General features: G+C 38.9%; 1 protein-coding gene across 8 annotated transcripts; it reads left to right on the top strand.

Moving 5' to 3' along the window:
• The first annotated feature begins 322 nt into the window (after window positions 1-322).
• TfAP-2 (transcription factor AP-2) lies at window positions 323-19,078 on the top strand. Of its 8 annotated transcripts, none has more exons than XM_017146373.3 (8): window positions 323-792; window positions 13,754-13,984; window positions 14,037-14,222; window positions 16,574-16,781; window positions 17,508-17,697; window positions 17,758-18,022; window positions 18,492-18,659; window positions 18,718-19,078. In XM_017146373.3, the coding sequence occupies exons 1-8, from the start codon at window positions 736-738 to the stop codon at window positions 18,826-18,828; spliced, it is 1,416 nt and encodes a 471-aa protein (XP_017001862.1). In that variant the 5' UTR covers window positions 323-735; the 3' UTR covers window positions 18,829-19,078. The 8 variants fall into 8 exon arrangements, with proteins under 8 accessions (XP_017001862.1, XP_017001864.1, XP_070071491.1 ...); XM_017146375.3 differs by having other exon boundaries at window positions 473-792; window positions 14,055-14,222; window positions 18,718-19,070; XM_070215389.1 differs by lacking the exon at window positions 323-792 and adding an exon at window positions 10,000-10,170 and having other exon boundaries at window positions 18,718-19,077.
• The last annotated feature ends 292 nt before the right edge of the window (window positions 19,079-19,370 follow it).

Genomic DNA, 19,370 nt, shown 5'->3' with positions numbered 1-19,370 from the left:
CGTGGCTTCCGAAATATAAATGGCTGTGCTCTCTTCGGACTCCGGGTTCTCTTCGGGAGCCGCTCTTCGATGCCCGAGAGCCAGAAAACCTGCTTGCCCGGCGTATCTGTGTGCGGGCCTCACCCATACAGGCGAGCGGCGAACGGGCATAGGCTTTGGGCACTTTTCCTATGTATTCCGCAGCTGTATGGGTGAAAAAACAGCAGCCGCAGCAGCAGCATCTGCAGCAGCAGCCGCAGCAGCAGCGGCAACATCGCACATCCCCCGAAGGTTTTTGCGTCCAACCAGAAAATCCAACTTCAGTCGAGAACTACGTCTGGTGGCTGCGCAAAGGCGGAATTTCGATTGCGGGTCCCTCGCTTAATTAACCGAACCGAAACCGTACCGAAACCGTTCCGTTCCGAACCGAACCGATCCGCACAATCGATTGCAATCGTGGGTCTCAATTCGAACTCTGACTCGGTTTTCCACTTAAAGTTAGTTAGAAATAACAATTAAATCGCATCCATTGTCTTTAAGCCGGACCAGTGATTAGTGTACATAGCGGCGGATACGTAACTCTAACTCAAGCACCCACAGTTGCCTTAACCAGTGCCAAAAATCGATTTTCAATAAATACTTACTTAGTGATCGTACCTGTTTTGCATCTTAACTGGCCCAAGTGTTCAAAGAAAACCTATGCCCTCTATCTCTGCCTCAACCTAATTGAAATCACCACAGTTCATTTGGATCAAAATGCATATTCTCCACCGCACCAACGACCATCAGTTCGAGGATCAGAAGTTCATGATGGTAAGCACCGCCGCGTTTACAGGGCGGCTTAGTCGGAGGAGGGTTCGACGCTTGATAAGCTCTATCCAAATTGTCTGTCAGCCGAAATCTGCACAAGTTTACCCCGAGTGCAGCGGTGCAGCTATAGCTGCGGCCACTGCTACTCAAAATCAGATATTGACCATCGAGTGCCCATGGGCCAACGCCGCTTGATTGACACTAAAATTTCTTTGGGCACTTTCGGGCACGCAAGCACTTTTGGCCAATTACCCTGCGTCTCTGGACCGAGGGAATTGTGCCCGTGATTCACACACAAACTGATTACCATTCCTGGCCGTTCTAGCAGCAAAATCAATGACCAATTTACAGTAATGGGTTTTCCTGCGAGTCCGTGTGGCACACTCTTACTCTGGGAATAATAAGTACATAAACTTCAACCTGATGTACCCACTCCAGACGTCTGGGGATCACCCAACAGCCTAAAAGGGTGTGGGTTCCATAAAACCAGCTTCAAATAAAATATTTAAATTAATCGGAGAATATACAAAATGTTCGTTATAAAAGGGGGCTTTGCTTACTGCAACGTCTTAAGATATTATAAAGCTCAATTAATCTGGAGCTTCCAAGTCCTTATTTCAGCTATAATGATTATAAAATCATATTTATTTTTATAAATTAGTGTTTATATAAACAGTTATATTACCTATATTCATGATTTTACTAATTTATGATTTAATTTAGCCACGTTAAAGTTGAGTCTTGCTTGTTAAAATTTACAATTTTTATTTTTAATACATAGGTACTTATTTCTTTGCAATCCAAAAATTTGATATAATTGATAAAATCTACACTAGGTAATTCTCTCTTAAACGGAAATATTTCATAAAGCATGTTCTTTAAAAAAATTAGGTTTTTAGTCTCTTAAGCAAGCCGTCGGCATCGAGAGCAACGCTAAATTATATTGTGAAGGTTTTCAGAACAAATTGGTTGTTGCATCATTTTTGAGTACCACATATCCTTTCACATTTATATATATTTAGTCCTCAAATATAAATATACAAATAATTAAATTAAATTATGTCTAGAGTTAAATATAAAATAAATTTACTTTTCGTATAGTATTTGATTAAATTTAAAAAGATTACTACATTAACTTTTCATATACTCCTTACTTATAGAAGCTTATTAAAAATAACAAATTAATAAAAAATTATTTCAAATTAAGGACAAATGAGCTTGTTTTACGACTTCGCTTTGGTTTTTATAAACCATCAGCCAATATGTGCTTATTTAAGATTTTTAAAACCCCAAATTTGCTTAATTCTGTCTGTTTCAAATATTTGCGTTATGGGAAAAACGGCCTGAAAACAAAAAATTTGAGAGCAGACACAATTTCGAATCCGAAAAAAAGACTGCGGTGGGAGTGATCAGACGTCAGGAGTCAAAATTCAAATGCGGCTGAAGAGCAATACCTCTTCACTAATTCTGGAAATGCGTGGGTACACGCTCCCCCCATTTAATTAGCGAAATTATATGGTGTTTCTTGCTTCCAAGAACTTTTTTGATGCCCGATAAAAAAATAGGGCAATTTGCGGGGCAAGGGCCAAAGATCAAAACAAAAACACAGCGAAGAGGTAGACCAAAAGTCATCGCCCACAAAAATGCCGAAGCCCGCCAACAAAATGGGCATGCCGAGTATGTTGGCATTAGCTTTGGCTGGCCCTTCGAATGCTGCCTAAATCAGGTAAGAGCCCACTGGGACACTCGCGTGATGCGTTGCCAAAATAATTTATGAGATTGAAGCGCAACGCATCGTCAATTTGCGTGCGATCCCGACTGAAAAAAGAATGCCATACAGCCCGATCAGCCTGGCAGAAAAGTTCCCATAGCACACACGCTGCACATCCCCGAAAATCAAAACATATTCAGGAATTGAGCTTATTTATTAGCCAAACAGTGTTTCATCCCGGCCCAGAACAAGCGAAGGATCGGGCAAAAACTCTGATTGATGGGTTTCCATATGATTTATTGAATAATTTCTTTATAATTTAGAATAATTGTTGCAATTTACAATATGCACTTTATAGGAGTTTAAGACATGCCGGTATGGTAATTGTGTGCGGTTCATTGGATAGGGACTTTTGGATCATAGCGATATAGCATAATTATTAAATGTATAGTTCGGATTAAAAGCGGTATTAAACCGAATTTCGGAGTAATGCAAAATTCGCAACATGATTAATGAACCAATTTGGATAGGAATAAGACGAAATATGACCGAGCGAGATCCTGGTGCAATATTTGCATACCCCTATTTATTATTTCCCCAGTGCGGGCGAGATATGTCGAGTCCTTTGCATCCGCTCGAAGGCATTTCCGTTCGCACACATACCTGCACCAACGTTTAGATTTATCCTCGGAGGAAACGCGTATTGCATATGCACGCATCAAAATTGATTTCATTTGCGGAGAGGAAATTAAAAAGTCCAAACAAAACTAAATTGATTGGCAAGATAAATGTAAATGTTCATAACGTGGCCAAGATCCGCCAGCAGAATCAAGTGTCGGAACGTCGACAACGCGAACGGCGTGTGTTAGGCTCGTGGCAAACCAAAGCCGTGGAAAGATCCACATCCACATCCACATCCACATCCACATCCACATCCACATCTACATCCACTTCCACGTCCAAAGCCAAAAGCCAAGAGCGCAGACAAGAGCGAAATCATCGGTTGGCCGGCAATGCTGGCCGACATGCGTTGCCCTTGCCTTCGTGGAGGATGGAGGATGAGGAGTCCAGAACCAAGGAGAACTGCAGTTCGCTCACGAGGCTGCTGCACTGAAAGCTGCCCTTTGGACGCAGATTGCAAACGGACGAACCGAATTTAGTTGAGCTGAGCTTAGTTGGAGTTACACAGAAAGAATTTTGATTGTAATCAGTTCAGAAGTGATTAACCGGCTTGCGAGATTTCTTGTACAAAATTGACTCCATGTCATACGCATAAAGATTTTATTGCAATACAGATTATAGAAGGTTACTTCTTTTAACACAAAAAAAACATTCAAATTTTCTCCCAAAAATTGCAACACAATTTACCTAGACCTTGAGCATTATTTGCCTTTAACCAAGCTATAAAGTAGTGTCTCCAACTAATAACATATCAATAAATATAAGAGAACTATAGTTTGTTTTTTAGACAATGTCAAGAAAACTAATTTTAAAAAGCCACTGTTTTCAAAAATGTAATATAAGTTAAGAAAAACATTTTTTTTAGTTAGTTAAATTATATTTGTTACCAGATCGACATTCTTAAATTAATTTATACCACACAAATAATATTTTCCTAAGGTTATTTTCCTTAAGTTTAAAAAATATGAAATGTTAAATCCCAGAGACTTAAGTTTTTGTCAGGCATAATCATGGGACAATTACCTTTAGCGCCCCCAAGTGTACTTTTAGTTTAAATTTCTTTATGTAAGGGGGACATTGCCCTGTAATTTTCTCTCCGTGCACCTGCATGGACGAGGCTCGTTCTTCTATTCGTCATTTGTACGCTAGAACAGCGGACGCATCTTTTCGATTTCGGCCGAGCAGGCTCCGCAAATACCCAGCAGGGTTAATACATTTATGAATGAGTTTTACTACTTCATTAAGGGCCCGCTCCCAAGCGGTTTTGTGGGCCAAGCAGCGAGCTGGAGGATGGAGGACGGGAAGCTCCGACTCGAACTGGAGCCCTAACTCCTCGGATTCGGATTGGAGCGCGTGCGCAGCCAGGAGGCCGGGGAGTAGGAGTACCTGGATCGTAATAAGCAAAAATCGATTATCGTCCGCTGAACATTTCCATTGTTGTTATGAATATTATATGCAGCGTTTGGAGCGAAGCTTCCTCTTAAATTCGTTTAATTTATAGCTCTTCCGACAGTTCCAACTTGCAGCTCCAATAAATGACAGCACCGGACGTCGAACGAATGTGTAATCTAATTGGAAACGAGCCAATTTTAAGGGTCCACTGTAGCGGTCCGCGGATGGGCAGTGCCGACCGTACGTGCAGTATGTAAATTTGTGCCGTAACATGCGCAGAAAAAGCCCTGCTCGGCGGTTTCGAATGGATTCTTTATTTACTGACAATATTATGACAATACCCGCATGAACTCGGCCTATTCTATGGCTGTAAGGCGGTCTTTATGCCACTCGATGTCTCCATATCCCTCTGGCAGCTTCCCAAGTCAACCCCCTCGCAGACCCACCATCATTCAACTTGACAGCGTAATTAAAAGGACTGGTCCACACGATGAAAGTGAGGAGTTTTATAAGATGTTAGGGCCTACTTGTTTTATATGTCGCAATATAATTGGCGGCATTCAAGTCCGGCCCAGGTAGTGGCCGAAAAAATGCGAAAATCGCGCAGGCATGTTCTTTTCTTGGGCGGGCACTTCTTCGGTCAGGAGGAATGATTTCGACCGGCAATTTCAGTAATAGCGGCAGCCGGGATTGGGATCGAGGCCAACTCCTGGTCCCGGCTACTGTATAAGTATTCGAAACCATTACGTCATCGGCGAGGAATTCGGACGTGATTGCTTTTATGGAAGCCACGTGCTAATTTAATTATTATTTGCAAATACTTTCGAAGTGAGCGGTGTTTAAGCTCTTTCACCGCTCTTTTTATATTCTTAGAACGTAACGCTTGCTTCACCTTCTTTATTGTCTTGGTGGGTCTACGATTTATATTATTGGAGAAGTTTATATGCGTGCATTTAAAAAACTCCGAAAAAGCAAAATTTGAAAACTCCTCCAATCGGTCGTCTATGTCCTACATCTCGCAAGACGTATTTAACGATCGGATAAAACTTGAAAAATGCATCTGTTTTTTTAAGGACATACAACTTTTCTAATTGTATTTTAAATATGTTCCTTGATTAGTTTCGTTTAAGCGTGCAGAAGTTGTATCCGTTCTCGTTATACGCTTGCAGAGAGTATAATGATTTCACTCAAAAGTTTGCAACTCAGTGAAAACGTTCCCGACCCTTCAGAGTTGATCAGCATCACCAGAAGGAGTCGTTTCCAACCACATAAAGTATATATATTCTTGATCAGCATCAATAGCCGAGTCCATCTAGCCATGTCCGTCTGTCCGTCTGTCAGTCCGTCCGTCTGTATGTTTCTATGCGAACTAGTCTCTCAGTTTTAAAGCTATCGCGATGAAACTTTCCCAAAAGTCTTCTTTCTATTGCAGGTAGTACATATGACGGAACGACCCGGATCAGACCACTATATCTTATGGCTCCCATAGGAATAATCAAAAAAATAATAAAAAAACTATTGTAACTTTGTAGAAAGTAGGCGTTTTGATTTTTGACAATGTAAAAACAACATTTTTTGAACTTAAAATTTATTTGCAGGCAGATGGTGGTTCGAGATATCCTCAATATAACACAATATAATAGAGTTCTTGACCTGAAAATCATTCTTGTCCAACAAAGAACAAAGAATTAGATCAAATTTTATTCTTGTTACAACCACAAAAGGGTCCACTGTACCGGTCCGCGAATGGGCAGTGCCGACCGTACGTGCAGTATGTAAATTTTTGCCCTAAAATGCACAGAAAATATTATGACAATACCCGCATGAACTCGGACATGAACAGTGATAAAAATCTTCTTAAAGCCATTTTTACAAATGTGTACGCGGAAATGCTTTAACTTTACCGAAACAAAACTTTGCCTCATTGCGACTTTTATACTTGCTAGTACCAACGGCTCCACTCAGAATCTCTGGAGTCCACAGTCAGAATAAAATCAGAAAATATCGAGTCCGTCAAGTGCCTCGACTATCAGTTACCCGTAACTCAGACAAAGGGAGTGTGGTTTATGCAAGCAGAAAAAAGTTTGATAATTAAAACAAAATCTTATTTACACTTTTGAACATTTTAAAAAATGTGGGTGGTAAACAGATTTTAACGTTTTGAATTTTTTTATTTTCATGAATGCTTAAAATATCACTAGAAAACCAAATCTTGGAATTGTTTTTCATTTGAGCATAAGCCCCATTAATCCCCTTATTTAGTAAGATTAATTATCGTAATTTTTAAATTTATTAATTTAATAATAATTAAATTAGCTTCATTACAACTAATTTGCTTGTAACTCAGCTTATAGAGCCACCTATGGGTGGCTTACTGGTTTAGAAAATCAAATCAAGATGCCGCACACAGAGTGTAAAATAGTGTAAAATAAATGTAAAGTAACACATTTCTAGGAAATTGGAAAGCCCAAGTGCGTAGAGCTATAGCTCTATAACACTATAGTGTTTTTCTAAATGAATAAAATTAATTACACTATGCAGCATCAAAAATTAACCTCGATGAATGCTATATTTTTGGATTCGTTACGAATTCCCAAGTAAAATTGCGTTTTCCAAAGAGTTCCCCGACGCAAGGATTCTTAACAAAAGGACCTCAAAGTTCGAAAAATGCTTGAAAAAAAATTGACCAACTTTGCGGAGCTCTCAGAGGCAAATGGATGCATGGCTTGGTTCGAAGTTAAAGTTTTTTAAAAGATACACCCTTTATCTTTCAAACCCCATACATAAAATAATTTCAAAAAACTGAAAAACATACAGCTGCGGTCAAAATAGTAGCAGTGTTGCCGCCTTGTGTTTTTAAAAGTTTGATGTTATAATTTTTTCTTATCCAATTAGTCTAATAGTAAAATTATAATCAATACAATATTACCAGGAAAAGATCAATTACAACAACAAACTTTTAAATACACAGGGCGGCAACACTACTACCATTTTGACCGCAGCTGTATACTTTCATGTTTTTTGACTATGTTTTCTAGAATTTTTTTCTGCCTTAAAAAAAATCTTAAAAATTTTTTAAGTATGGGGTTTGAAAGATAAAGGGTGTATCTTTTAAAAAACTTTAACATCGAATCAAACCATGCATCCATTTGCCTCTGAGAGCTCCGCAAAGTTGGCCAATTTCAGCATTTTTCTAACTTTGAGGTCCTTTTGCTAAGAATCCTTGCGTCGGGGAACTTTTTGGAAAACGCAGTTTAACTTGGGAATTCGTAACGAATCCAAAAATATAGCATCCATCGAGGTAAATTTAAAAAGCACTAAAAATGCTGCACAGTGTTGTTTATCATGAGTAAGTGGTTTAGAGTTATAACATTCAAATTAATATCAAAATATCTTTTTAGAATCGAATCTAAAGCACAAAGAAAGAGAGGTGAAGCCCATTTACATAATTGTAGCACCTTAATTTTGAGAAAAATTATGAAAGATCAAAATTAAAAAGATACGATGTGGCAATAATTTGTTAAGTTTATCGGGTTGTATAAAACGTGTTGAAAAAACATGAGAAACAACACAGTAGTTGAGGGCCTGGACTATCAGATACCACCTTCTAAAGGGCGAGCGATAAAGGGTAATATATACACACAAAAAAAAACTTGGTAAAATCAACTGTAATAATTGTCAAACAGGCCCCAACCAGCAAAATTGTCAATTCTACTAAGTAAATTGTCATTTCACAACAACAAAATACACACAATTAGCAAAGACACAAACCCAAAGCAAAAACAAAATACACGTAACTATTTTAATAGTTACGTAACTATCTTTGTTGGTCAATTTTACCAAGCAAATTTTTTTGTGTGTATGTATGAAAGCATCAACTGTTTCCGAAATCGCAAGCGAACGCCACCCTAGCGTCGATTTCATTGATTGCTTATAAGTTAAACAATTATGGCATCTCTTGATTAATAAGCAAAAAAATTACCCATTTACGCTTTTACAAAATCTGTCGACAGACAGATGAACCCCCTGAACCTTCATTCTTAATCCCAATCTTTTTCCTTTCGTACACAGAGAAAATTATGCAACGTTTTAGGTGCCGTTTTCAAATAAAATCGTTTTAAAAATAAAAATGAAAACGTTTTAAAAATGCAAAGTAAAATAAATTTGTATGAAACGTTTTACTTTTTAAAATGTTTCACCCCTTATTTTGCACCTAAAACTTTTGATAATTTTCTCTGTGTAGTTTCCTTGATCATATGGACAGAAAGACAAACGAAAGGATAGACTGACATAGCTTGATTAACTCGGCTAGGGTTCTTGACTAAGAGACGATTCATTCTACTTGCTAGACACTTTTGAACGAATACAGAACGCAGCCTTATAAATAGAATCAAAAACTAAGATTCATTTTTGCTTCATATGCGTACACCCGAGGTTTTCACAAATTTTTTCTTTTAATTTTAGCTTATTAGCGAATTTATTTCTCAAAGATATTAAGATATCCCACATAGTTGCAAACCAAACCAAACTCAAAAGAGTCTCAAGTGCTGCTTGAATTTCGAAATCGGAGCTTCTAACCAGATTGTTAAAAACTAAATGGTAAAAAAAAAATTAATACGGGGTGTTATATATCTACAAAAAATAGGTTACGATTTTTTCTGAGATTTGACCCCAATTTCTTTGTCACGTTTCACATGGAATGAGGCTTATATTAAAGATTAAAGTATTTTTCATCTAAACTATTAATTTATTTCTTTTAAAAACTCTACAATTCTATTCACTTGAAAAAACATTGAAATTTAAATAAAACGAAAATAAAAACTGACAGGAAATCATTAAAAATGTTCCTACTTTTTTTTAATTCTTTTTGAATCTGCTGATTTTTGCTAAAATGATTGTCAAAGTTAAATGCACACAAAAAAATTTGCTTGGTAAAATTGACCAACAAAGATAGTTACGTAACTATTAAAATAGTTACGTGTATTTTGTTTTTGCTTTGGGTTTGTGTCTTTGCTAATTGTGTGTATTTTGTTGTTGTGAAATGACTATTTACTTAGTAGAATTGACAATTTTGCTGGTTGGGGCCAGTTTGACAATTATTACAGTTGATTTTACTAAGTTTTTTTTTTGTGTGTGTTCTCCCGTTTTTATATAAATCAAAGTATATGTTTCGAGAAATCTACAATAAATACTTGTCACAAATACTAATATATTTAAGAGTAGAATTTGTTTTACGGGCTTATGCCCGTCCTAATATTGGGAAAGAGAATTTTAATAAATAGAATATTCATCTGAAAGATGCAAAAATCGAACGTTTGAAAACGGATCCAAGCTCGGAGTGGAAACAAGGTGGCAGGGGAAGGAACGACTGAAATAACACTGGATCACGAATCGTAATAGGCCAGCTAGAAAAGTGAACCCTGATTTTGGAGTCAAAACTCTTTTAATGGCAATTGATCATTCGCAAGTGGATAACATTTCATTAGAATACCGAGTGAAGTGCGCATTTATACACGGCGTGTGTGTAAATTGTGCGTATGTGAGCCGAGAGCCAGGCTTTTATGTATGACCGTCGTTTGGAACAGAACACACTTGAGGTGAAACTATTTCGACCTGCTCAACAGCTTCCAACTGTCTACCTGTACCTGTGCCTCCCAAAACCAGATAGTCTCTGCCCGCCAAGAAACCATTCGAACCTTTATAATTTATTTATCTTTATCTTGAATTACGCCATGGGAGTATTGACCACCAGAGTAAGTCCGAAATTTCAGCATATTCACGTCTGGCAATGGCAAACAATGGAGTAAAATTCTGAATTTCATGTGATTGAAAACCAAGAGTTTCCAATCGCACAATTAATAATAAAGAAAAAACCCAGAACAAAATAAATAAATAAATAAAAATAACAGCAAAATAAAGAACAGCCACGGCCACTGCCGACTGTCGACTGTCGATTGGCGAAGGGTCAAAAGCATTACTCAAAAGCCACGCATACCCATACCAACTGGGCCCGAGCGGTCCAAGAGTATTGACGGTATTGAGTGACGGCAAGAGCCGAGAATAAGCCGCGAATAGCCAAAGACGGATGAGCAGGCAGCCTCGTATTAGCGTCTACCAAATATTAAGTAACATCCATCCGAGCACAAGTAAACAAACAAATAGTGGGTCTTAAAATATGCTATACGGAATCGGCGGCAATAAATCTCGTGGCACTTACAGGAGCTGGATCTGGGATCTGGGACCTGTGATATGGGACCCACTAGTACATTCCATCCAGAAATACCGTTTTAATTGAACGGAGACCTAACACCCAGATTTGGCTTTGATTAGAGCCAAGCACGAATTCTTCAGCGCGAAATGCGCGAAATCTCCGGGGTTAGAAAAAGAAAACCACCGAGAACCCAGTCGTCGATAGACGAATATTCACGCAAAACAAAAGAGAACCGGTTTACCTGTGTTCTTAAATATTCTATTTGATGTTGCCAAATGACAAGATAATCCAAAGTAATCAATCAAAATTATTTTAATTTATTAAGCCACAATAAAGTCGTGCCCGATCCGCAATTGCCACGTTCTTGGGCCAGCCGAAGACTCCCTACCAAAGCCCGGCCCTGGTGAACTCGACTATCAAGATTGGTTTATATACACTCATATGTGAATATAATGTGTATTCACTAAGTTTACACGAATAGCTTGCCGATTCATAATTTGATAGCAGCAGTTTAGTACTTCGGCAGACATTCCGTGAAGAAGGTTTTTATGATGGACGAATTTACTGAAGATTTCCAGAAAAGGTTTCTCCGGAAACTGTAAAATTATGATTATTAAGAAAAAAGTTGTCTTACCAGTATTGAAAAGGAATTTTTTCCGCCTATTAAACTAAAAATAGGCTTTTAAATCCAAATTTGCAACTGTTTTTTTAGGCTTAAACCCGACTTTTAGTGTAGACATTTCCACACAATATTGTTAGATGAATTTTCTATTAATTAAACATCACAATAATATCTTTAAAAAGTACCTAAAATGCATTAATACCGTTCTGACCCACCAAACGCCACCATTTGTCTATATACACAAGCTAACGGTTATATCTACGAATTTCTAAATGAATCACCTATAAATTCGCAGTCATCCTCTAATAAATACTCCTCAGAGATAAATAATTGAGCTGCCATTTGAATGTGTAAGCAATATGAATTAGTGATTAAAGCGATGCGAACGGGGAGAAATAGAGCGTATGAGCTTGGGCATTCATAGACCGCCTTGTTTGGTCCACTTGGAGGAGCGGAGTTCCTTATTTGGACCACAATGAAGGCCGAACCTCCGCTGCACTCCAGGCACACACTTGCACAATCGAATAAACATGTTCGATTTCAGAAAACCTCAACGTTTTGTGTCAAATTACTGTCATTCTTTTTCCGCAATCCCCGGATACAATGCCGAATTAAGGAGCAGGTAAATGAGAGCAGGCCTAATGCGATGCATTCGGCCTAATCGAATGGCTCGGCTGGGCCAGCAGTTGGGCGAATTTAAGGAATCAATAACCGCAGTTATGGACACCTAATGTGTGTAACCCCACCGGATCGGCCTTATCGCATGCATCTTCTATTGACACTGCATCCTGCCAGTCCTGGGAATTCAAAGGCCGCGCGACTGGGCAGGATGTCAAATGGCTTGTGTGATATCATTCACTAAGCCGAGCTTCCGACCTCATTATGAGAGTCCTTTATGCTCCCCAGATTTAAATGTGCTTGCACACAAGATTTCAAATCGCTGGTAATCACAATGAGAGCTCCAGAGTGGCGCTTCATATATATATGTATATTTATATCTGTAGCTCCTTCTCCGACCGCCGGAGCGACCGACCTCTAACGGTAGCGACTGCGAAGCGATGCCGGCGTCGCTGGCTGAAAAAACCTTTTCGCCTTTTTGGCACACTGACGAGAGACTAGTTCTCATTTCGCGTTCGTCGCTCGTAGAATGCTGATGCTGCCGTCGGTCCGGAAAAAGCGCGTGTCGGTCCTCTGAGAACACCCCATTCGATTCACAGCGCGTGCGAGTGAAATCCGCTGCGATATAGGCATAGTTCCGGAATATATCGACAATCCACCCAGAATCGGAAGACCCCAATCAATATGTGTGCATAAAGCTTCAGTGCAGTTAAATATGATAACATGACTTTAGCGTATGTGGATATGCCAGCTGTAATTCAGGTTCAGGTATAATTCGAGTGTAGGAGATCGGCGGGATTACACTTAAAAAATGATTGACAGTGTGTCGAATTACTTGGCGGTAAAAAACTTGACCTTTGAAGAGTTTGTGTTTCGGTGCTTGTTGGTGGTTCAATGTGTTAAAATCTTTTCAATCGGCATTTCGTTATACATCGTTCTAAAAGATAATTTGTGGATCCTAGCGGAAAATAAAAACAATCTACGTTTTCCCCCTTCTAAAGTTCGAATAAGAGTCCTCTGTCGCCTATTAACTAAGGTCAAAGCTTTGACAACATCCGGAATCTTTTTAAGGATGAAAGGAAGAGGTTTTATTACATCGACGTTCAAATACTAAAACACAATCTTAATCATAACGAGTAACGGGTTTATACTTTTCATAAAGTATTATTAGTCACATAAAAATTTCTTTATTGGATCTCAATCACAAGATATCCTCAAATCACAGACAAGGCGATGGAATTGGGAACGGTTGCATTGGAAACCAACTCATCAGTTTCGGAGTAAATTTCCTCTGATAGTAGAAAAATTTGATTCAAAGCCTACTATGTTTGGTTTAAAGTCGTGTACTTATTTTTGAAACGTTTTCTGTGATACCGAGATTTGCTGTTGGGGGGAAAATTTGGTTGGAAGAGATTTTAGTGAGCCCCTGAATTTTTCATAAGTGTTTTTTGAATCTCAAATCTATTATGGAAGAACTCATCTTATTTTTGAAAGGATGTGATTTTGATGTGATTCAAACGATGTGTGCTAAATGTGTTGAATAACCCAGATATAAGAAATCCAAGTGCGAAAAACTAAATGTTCTAGATACTTGGCCACGATCTCCGTTCACCGCCGGGAATTTAACTTTCAACAATAATCACATCTTATCTTGAGAACTTTCAGTAGTAGATAGTCTTCATGAACTGTGTTCCGATCAAAGTGGCTAACATTTTTGTGTCTTCTCCAGGAACGCCTCAGTGGACATGGGAGCCTAGGGCTGTCCAGCGGCAGTGCGGCGTACACAACGCATTCCGGAGGACACACGGGGCGCAGCGGACCGACCACGGGGCACAGTGGGCACAGTAGCACCCATGGCTCGGCGGCCACCATGCACCACCAATCGCTGCAGTCCGACTTCCAGCCGCCGTACTTTCCGCCTCCCTTCCACCACTCCACCCAGAGTCCCCCCCAGCAACAGGTAAGCTTTCCACTCCGAGGGCGGCCTCTGATTATCCCCAAGCGTTATCTAGATGTCCGGCTACTTGCAGAACCACGGGGCCCTCGAGTACTTGGGCACGGATCCGTATGGCCAGCCCCTCTCCTCGCTGCACCACGCACCACTGCACCACTACAACCAGCTGGCGGGACTGCGGTCCACGCAGGACCAACTGGGGATCCACAGGACCCACAGAGAGGCTGAGCTGCAGGGACATGTTGTAAGTATATCGTTTACATTAATGTTTTCGAATATCTAGTCTTAAAAATTGTGAAAACTTAAGGGAAGCCTTTCCAACCCTTTGTAAAGCTTTCCTAAGCAAGTATTCCTAATCAGTGGTTTATATTAGTATATTCAGCCACGTATTTTTGATGGCAAAAATACTTTTTTCTCACCGTTTTGTCAAGTAGATTTCTTAACCCCTATCCTAAAATTGCTGGCTGTTTTCTTTTTAATGAAGAGAAGGCTTTTAGCACAGAAAAGTGTCACATATTATCATTCCAATAGGATAAATTATATAAATAAAATATAAAACAAGAGAGAACGCTATAGTTGGGTGCCCCGACTATCAGGCTATCGGGCATAACTTTTTAGCAAATGGTCCGATTTGAAAAATTTTTTCTACATTTCGATAAGTATTGATAAGACTTTATACTTTTTCGAAATCTTAAAAGGCGTGGCGGCAGACACCTTTAAAAATTGTTTAAGGCGTTAGAGAAGGCGTGGCGCCCGGCTAAAACTTGCGCGGCGTAGGAAGCAAATGAATATGTGTGGGTAATCCAATCCCAACTTTCTAGCTTTTGTAATTTCCGAGATCTCAGCGTTTATACAGTCAGAAAGACGGACATGGCTAGATCGACTCGGCTAGTGACCCTGATCAAGAATATATACACTTTATAGGATCGGAAATGCTTCCTTCTAGCTGTTAAATACTTTTACACGAATACCATATTCCTTTTTACTCTACGAGGTACGGGTATAAAAATCCATAAAATTTACTCAGGGAGAAGAGATCCTATTAATTTCCCACTTCTTTCCCGATCGATCGTATGACAGCTTTATAATATAGTCGTCCGATAGTAATAAAATAGATTATTGCCAAGATTAAAAGATAAACCGAAGTTAATATACTATTCCCGTTAAAATATGTACTTAAAGTTTAATGCTCGAACTGTTTAACCTTACCTTCTTTGAGGACAGCTCTTTCTCCCTCGTAACTGAGATTATAGTGCTCCCGCGATCGGTGTTGTTCAAGAAATTTCAGATATATTAATGCCTTGTTTAAATTTGTTTTTAAATTGTCAAAAAATGATATGCCTAGATGTCGAGTAATGCTGATCAAGATAATTTATGCGGCCGGAAGAGTCCTCATTGTTTTGCAAACTTCTGACTGAAGTTATAATTAATACCATCTGCAAGGGTATAAAAACCCCAGTTAAATTATATGTATTGCATTTAGGTATAACCGTTTATTGTGGTCCCTAGCAAATTTTGATTTTATATAGTTGACTGTGAACACTTTCGTTAAAGATAGGCGATTGACGGCAAATTACTACAAATTCTAACGAGAGGCCAATTCAGCCCAGGACTCAATCTTTTCATCCGTTTAAGAATTTGCGTCTTGTTCCACATTATTCTTGCATATTTTGCTACATTCTTGGCTTCGAAGGCCACGGAACGTTTGGGGGTGGAAACTTCCCCATTCTGGGAAAGTTGTCGAAGTTATTTTTGAACGGATTCCATTCGAGTGCATTAAAAAAACATCCTCCGGAAAATGTAAAAAATGTTCCTGGGACTTCGCAAGAAGGTCTTGCCAAGAACGATGAAATTCCTAGCTCAGCCTTAGCCCGCCGAAGAGACTGACTCCCCACTCTTTCCGCCGGCAAGTGGTGCAGTGAAACGCAGCCTTGTGCCCCGAAAAGGCGTATCCTCGCAGGCTCTGTGCGCATCTGTCCGCCCAAAGGACTCTCACACAGACGCAGCGCACACAAGCTCCGGCGAGAGAGTGTGTGTGCGGCTTCCAGCCGGTCTGCATACATTAGCGGCAAGGACCTCGGATTGGCTATGCGGCGACTTCAACCCCTTGGCGAAACCGAAGCGCCGATGTATTAATAATCCCGCAATTATTGGCATCATTCTTAACATGCCCGCTGTAATAACACTGAGCTGCAAAAAATATGTTTCCGCTTGATTGGTATCGGTCATGTTATATCTTAAGTGGGAAGTACAATTTATGGATGCAAGTGAAACAAAATTAGCTTCAGCAATAGCAAAAATATATAAAACGATGGCAGTATGAAATGCCATTTTTAAATTTTCAATTGTAAGATTAAGATAAGGTTAGATTTGAAAACTTAAAATACTTTTTAGGACCCATAATACAAAAAAAATCGAAAAGCGGCATTTTAATCAAAATAGATATTTAGATAGTTTCCAAAATATTTATTATTCAGATATTTAAAGTATGTATACAACATACCTAGTAAGAATTGTTTTAAAAGCCCTATTTAAAACGCTTTCTCCTCGGCATAAATATATTTACCTCTAAATTCAACTTGAAACCCTTTTCAGACCCAACTGTCACATGGATTTCCGTACACGGATAGAAGAAGCGATTACGGTAGTGCAATTTCGGCGGGAGCTGCCCACGGAACCAGACTTGGTCATGAGCACGAGTCCCTGGCGTTGCATCAGGCCCTTCAAAATGCTGTGGATGATGTTCAAGCCCCTGCCCTCGACGATAATGTGGCGTTTATGTCAGACTTGCCGCTTATAAAGAGTGAGTTAATCAAATAAATATTATAACTATAATAGAATATTAAAGCTAACATTAGAGATTTACGTTAAAAGCAATTGAGGTGTTTTTCTAGTTACCAAGTTACATTTAAAATTCGAAACCCATTTATAATATCCATCATATTTGAGCATAAGGAAAACATCCCTTTGCATATCTAGTTCATTATTGGGGAGGGAATACAGTTTTTAGTAAAGTATTGAAACTTTTAATGCATATGTTCAAATTTTAGTTGAACTATTATCAGTTGGTTTAATTCCTATCCTCCAAACTTACTGTTTTTATTTATTAGAATAATCTTACTAGGAAAGTATATTGTTTGTGTTGAAAACCAAAAACTTAAATTAGGAACAAATTTTATAAACTGCAATGTAATTATTTAGCGTATGTGAAGGCATATATATTATTCATAGTCACAACGAACTTGCAAGTTACATTTCGCTCCATGTTGCGTATGAGGCGGTACCTCGAATACGCCTAGAAAACAAGGAAGGACCTACCCCCGAAAATAGTGAGTTTGTGTGCATTGTGAAATTGAATCTTGCCCTTCTAATTGGCAGGATTCGGGTAAAATGATCCCCACGTCCTGCGTTCACACTTCGCCCTGCCAGAACAATAACAACAATAGCAATAATAATATATTTTCCCTACCGTGAACAATATGGTGTGCATACTCATGGAGTCTGAATTTTGCGCTGCGTTTATTTACAGGCATGAAAAGCGGAAAAGAAGCCGGGAACATTGGATCGGGTTCGCCCAGCGAGGTATTCTGTGCAGTTCCTGGTCGCCTTAGCCTCCTATCGAGCACCTCGAAATACAAGGTCACCATTGCCGAAGTGCAGCGACGCCTGTCGCCCCCAGAGTGCTTGAACGCCTCCCTACTGGGCGGAGTGCTAAGAAGGTGGGTTCAGACAGGATCTACCTGTGACCGGGGCTTTAGCTAAGAATTGTATCCTTTTAGGGCCAAGAGTAAGAACGGAGGTCGTCTGCTGCGGGAGAAGCTGGAGAAGATCGGCCTTAACTTACCGGCCGGCAGGCGAAAAGCGGCCAACGTGACGCTCCTGACATCCTTGGTGGAGGGGGAGGCAACACACCTGGCCAAGGACTTTCATTTCGTGTGCGAAACCGAATTTCCCGCCAGGCAGCTGGCCGAGTACATTGTGCGACACCAAACGGAACCACAGGACTCGTACCGACGAAAAGAGCTCATTCTTCACTCCCAGCAGGTAAGATCCTAAGAAACTGGAGATTTCATCCAATCGGTTCGGATATGAAAATTCAATTTCCTCCATGAGTGGCACAATTTCTGCCAGGAATCATGCAAATAGGGCCAACCTTTAGAACGGAAAATGAGAAGACTTCAATTATAAGTTAAATGGATAAATAACTTTATTTTACGCCTTTCCTGATTTTCCGTATAGCTTTGGAGTCTTACCCCAAGACGACTTAAAATTGCAATGTATTCTGACAAAGTACATTGTTAGAATTTGATTAATATTTTAAAATACGTTAAAAAGCATTTAAATTAAATGCTATTTTAAAAGAATTGGACGTCATTAAACTGAATTTGCCATAGCTAAAGTATTTACATTTCAAATCTCTGTATTAAATTCAGATATCTCATTATGTTATGTGTTTAACATGATTAAAGAATTCAAAAGAAAAAATCTTTAAAAATGCATTTTAAATTTACAGATCACAAAAGAGCTTATGCAGATCTTAAGCCAAGATCGTACAACTCATTTCGGCACGAGATCACAGCATTTGTTGGAGCCGTCGATGCAACGCCACTTGACACATTTCTCCTTAATAACGCACGGATTCGGATCGCCCGCTATTATGGCTGTTCTACATGCTTTCCAGGTACGATACGATAGGCCCGCTGAAGTTCAGCTTTTTACCCCGAATTCTTTCATTTCAGACCTTTTTGAATGAATCATTAAACTATTTGGAAAAACTGTATCCTTCAAACGGTGGCGGGATGGTTTCGTCATCGTTGGACAAAAGTAAAATTGACAACGAAAAAAAATGATAGGCTATGTTGTATATTGCCACAGATTAAAGCAAGCCGTAATTTAAGATTAACTTTCCATACATTAGGTACAACACCGATAAAAATAATACAATTCCTGTAAATTAATTTATTTAGTTAAGTGTAAATTATTGGACATTTTGTATATCTATAACTGTAATTTGAATGTACAATATTCAAATATATTAAATACGTATAATTTATTTAACTTAGAAAAATACATCGACTTTTTGTCAAAAGCACAAAGCTTTTTACAACTAATTCAAACAAAAATCTTTACAAATACACTTATTTGTATGTAGAAACGATTGAAATGCTCTCATTTTTAATTTTTTAAGTAACTTACAATTTAAAGATTTTAAAATTATACAAATGAATAAAATGTGTTTTTAAAACTAAATACGTGAACATTTCGGCGATATCGGAAATCAAGGAATATATATGAACGAGTAAGTACATGACTGCGAAATCACTAGTTAGCAGTACTCAGCATTGTAATTATGCATTGAAATCTGGTGTAAATGTCAGACTAGAATAAATAT

The sequence above is a fragment of the Drosophila takahashii genome, chromosome 3L (assembly GCF_030179915.1).
Source record: "Drosophila takahashii strain IR98-3 E-12201 chromosome 3L, DtakHiC1v2, whole genome shotgun sequence".
Lineage (NCBI taxonomy): Eukaryota > Metazoa > Arthropoda > Insecta > Diptera > Drosophilidae > Drosophila > Drosophila takahashii.
This window is presented reverse-complemented; position numbering and strand designations above follow the sequence as displayed.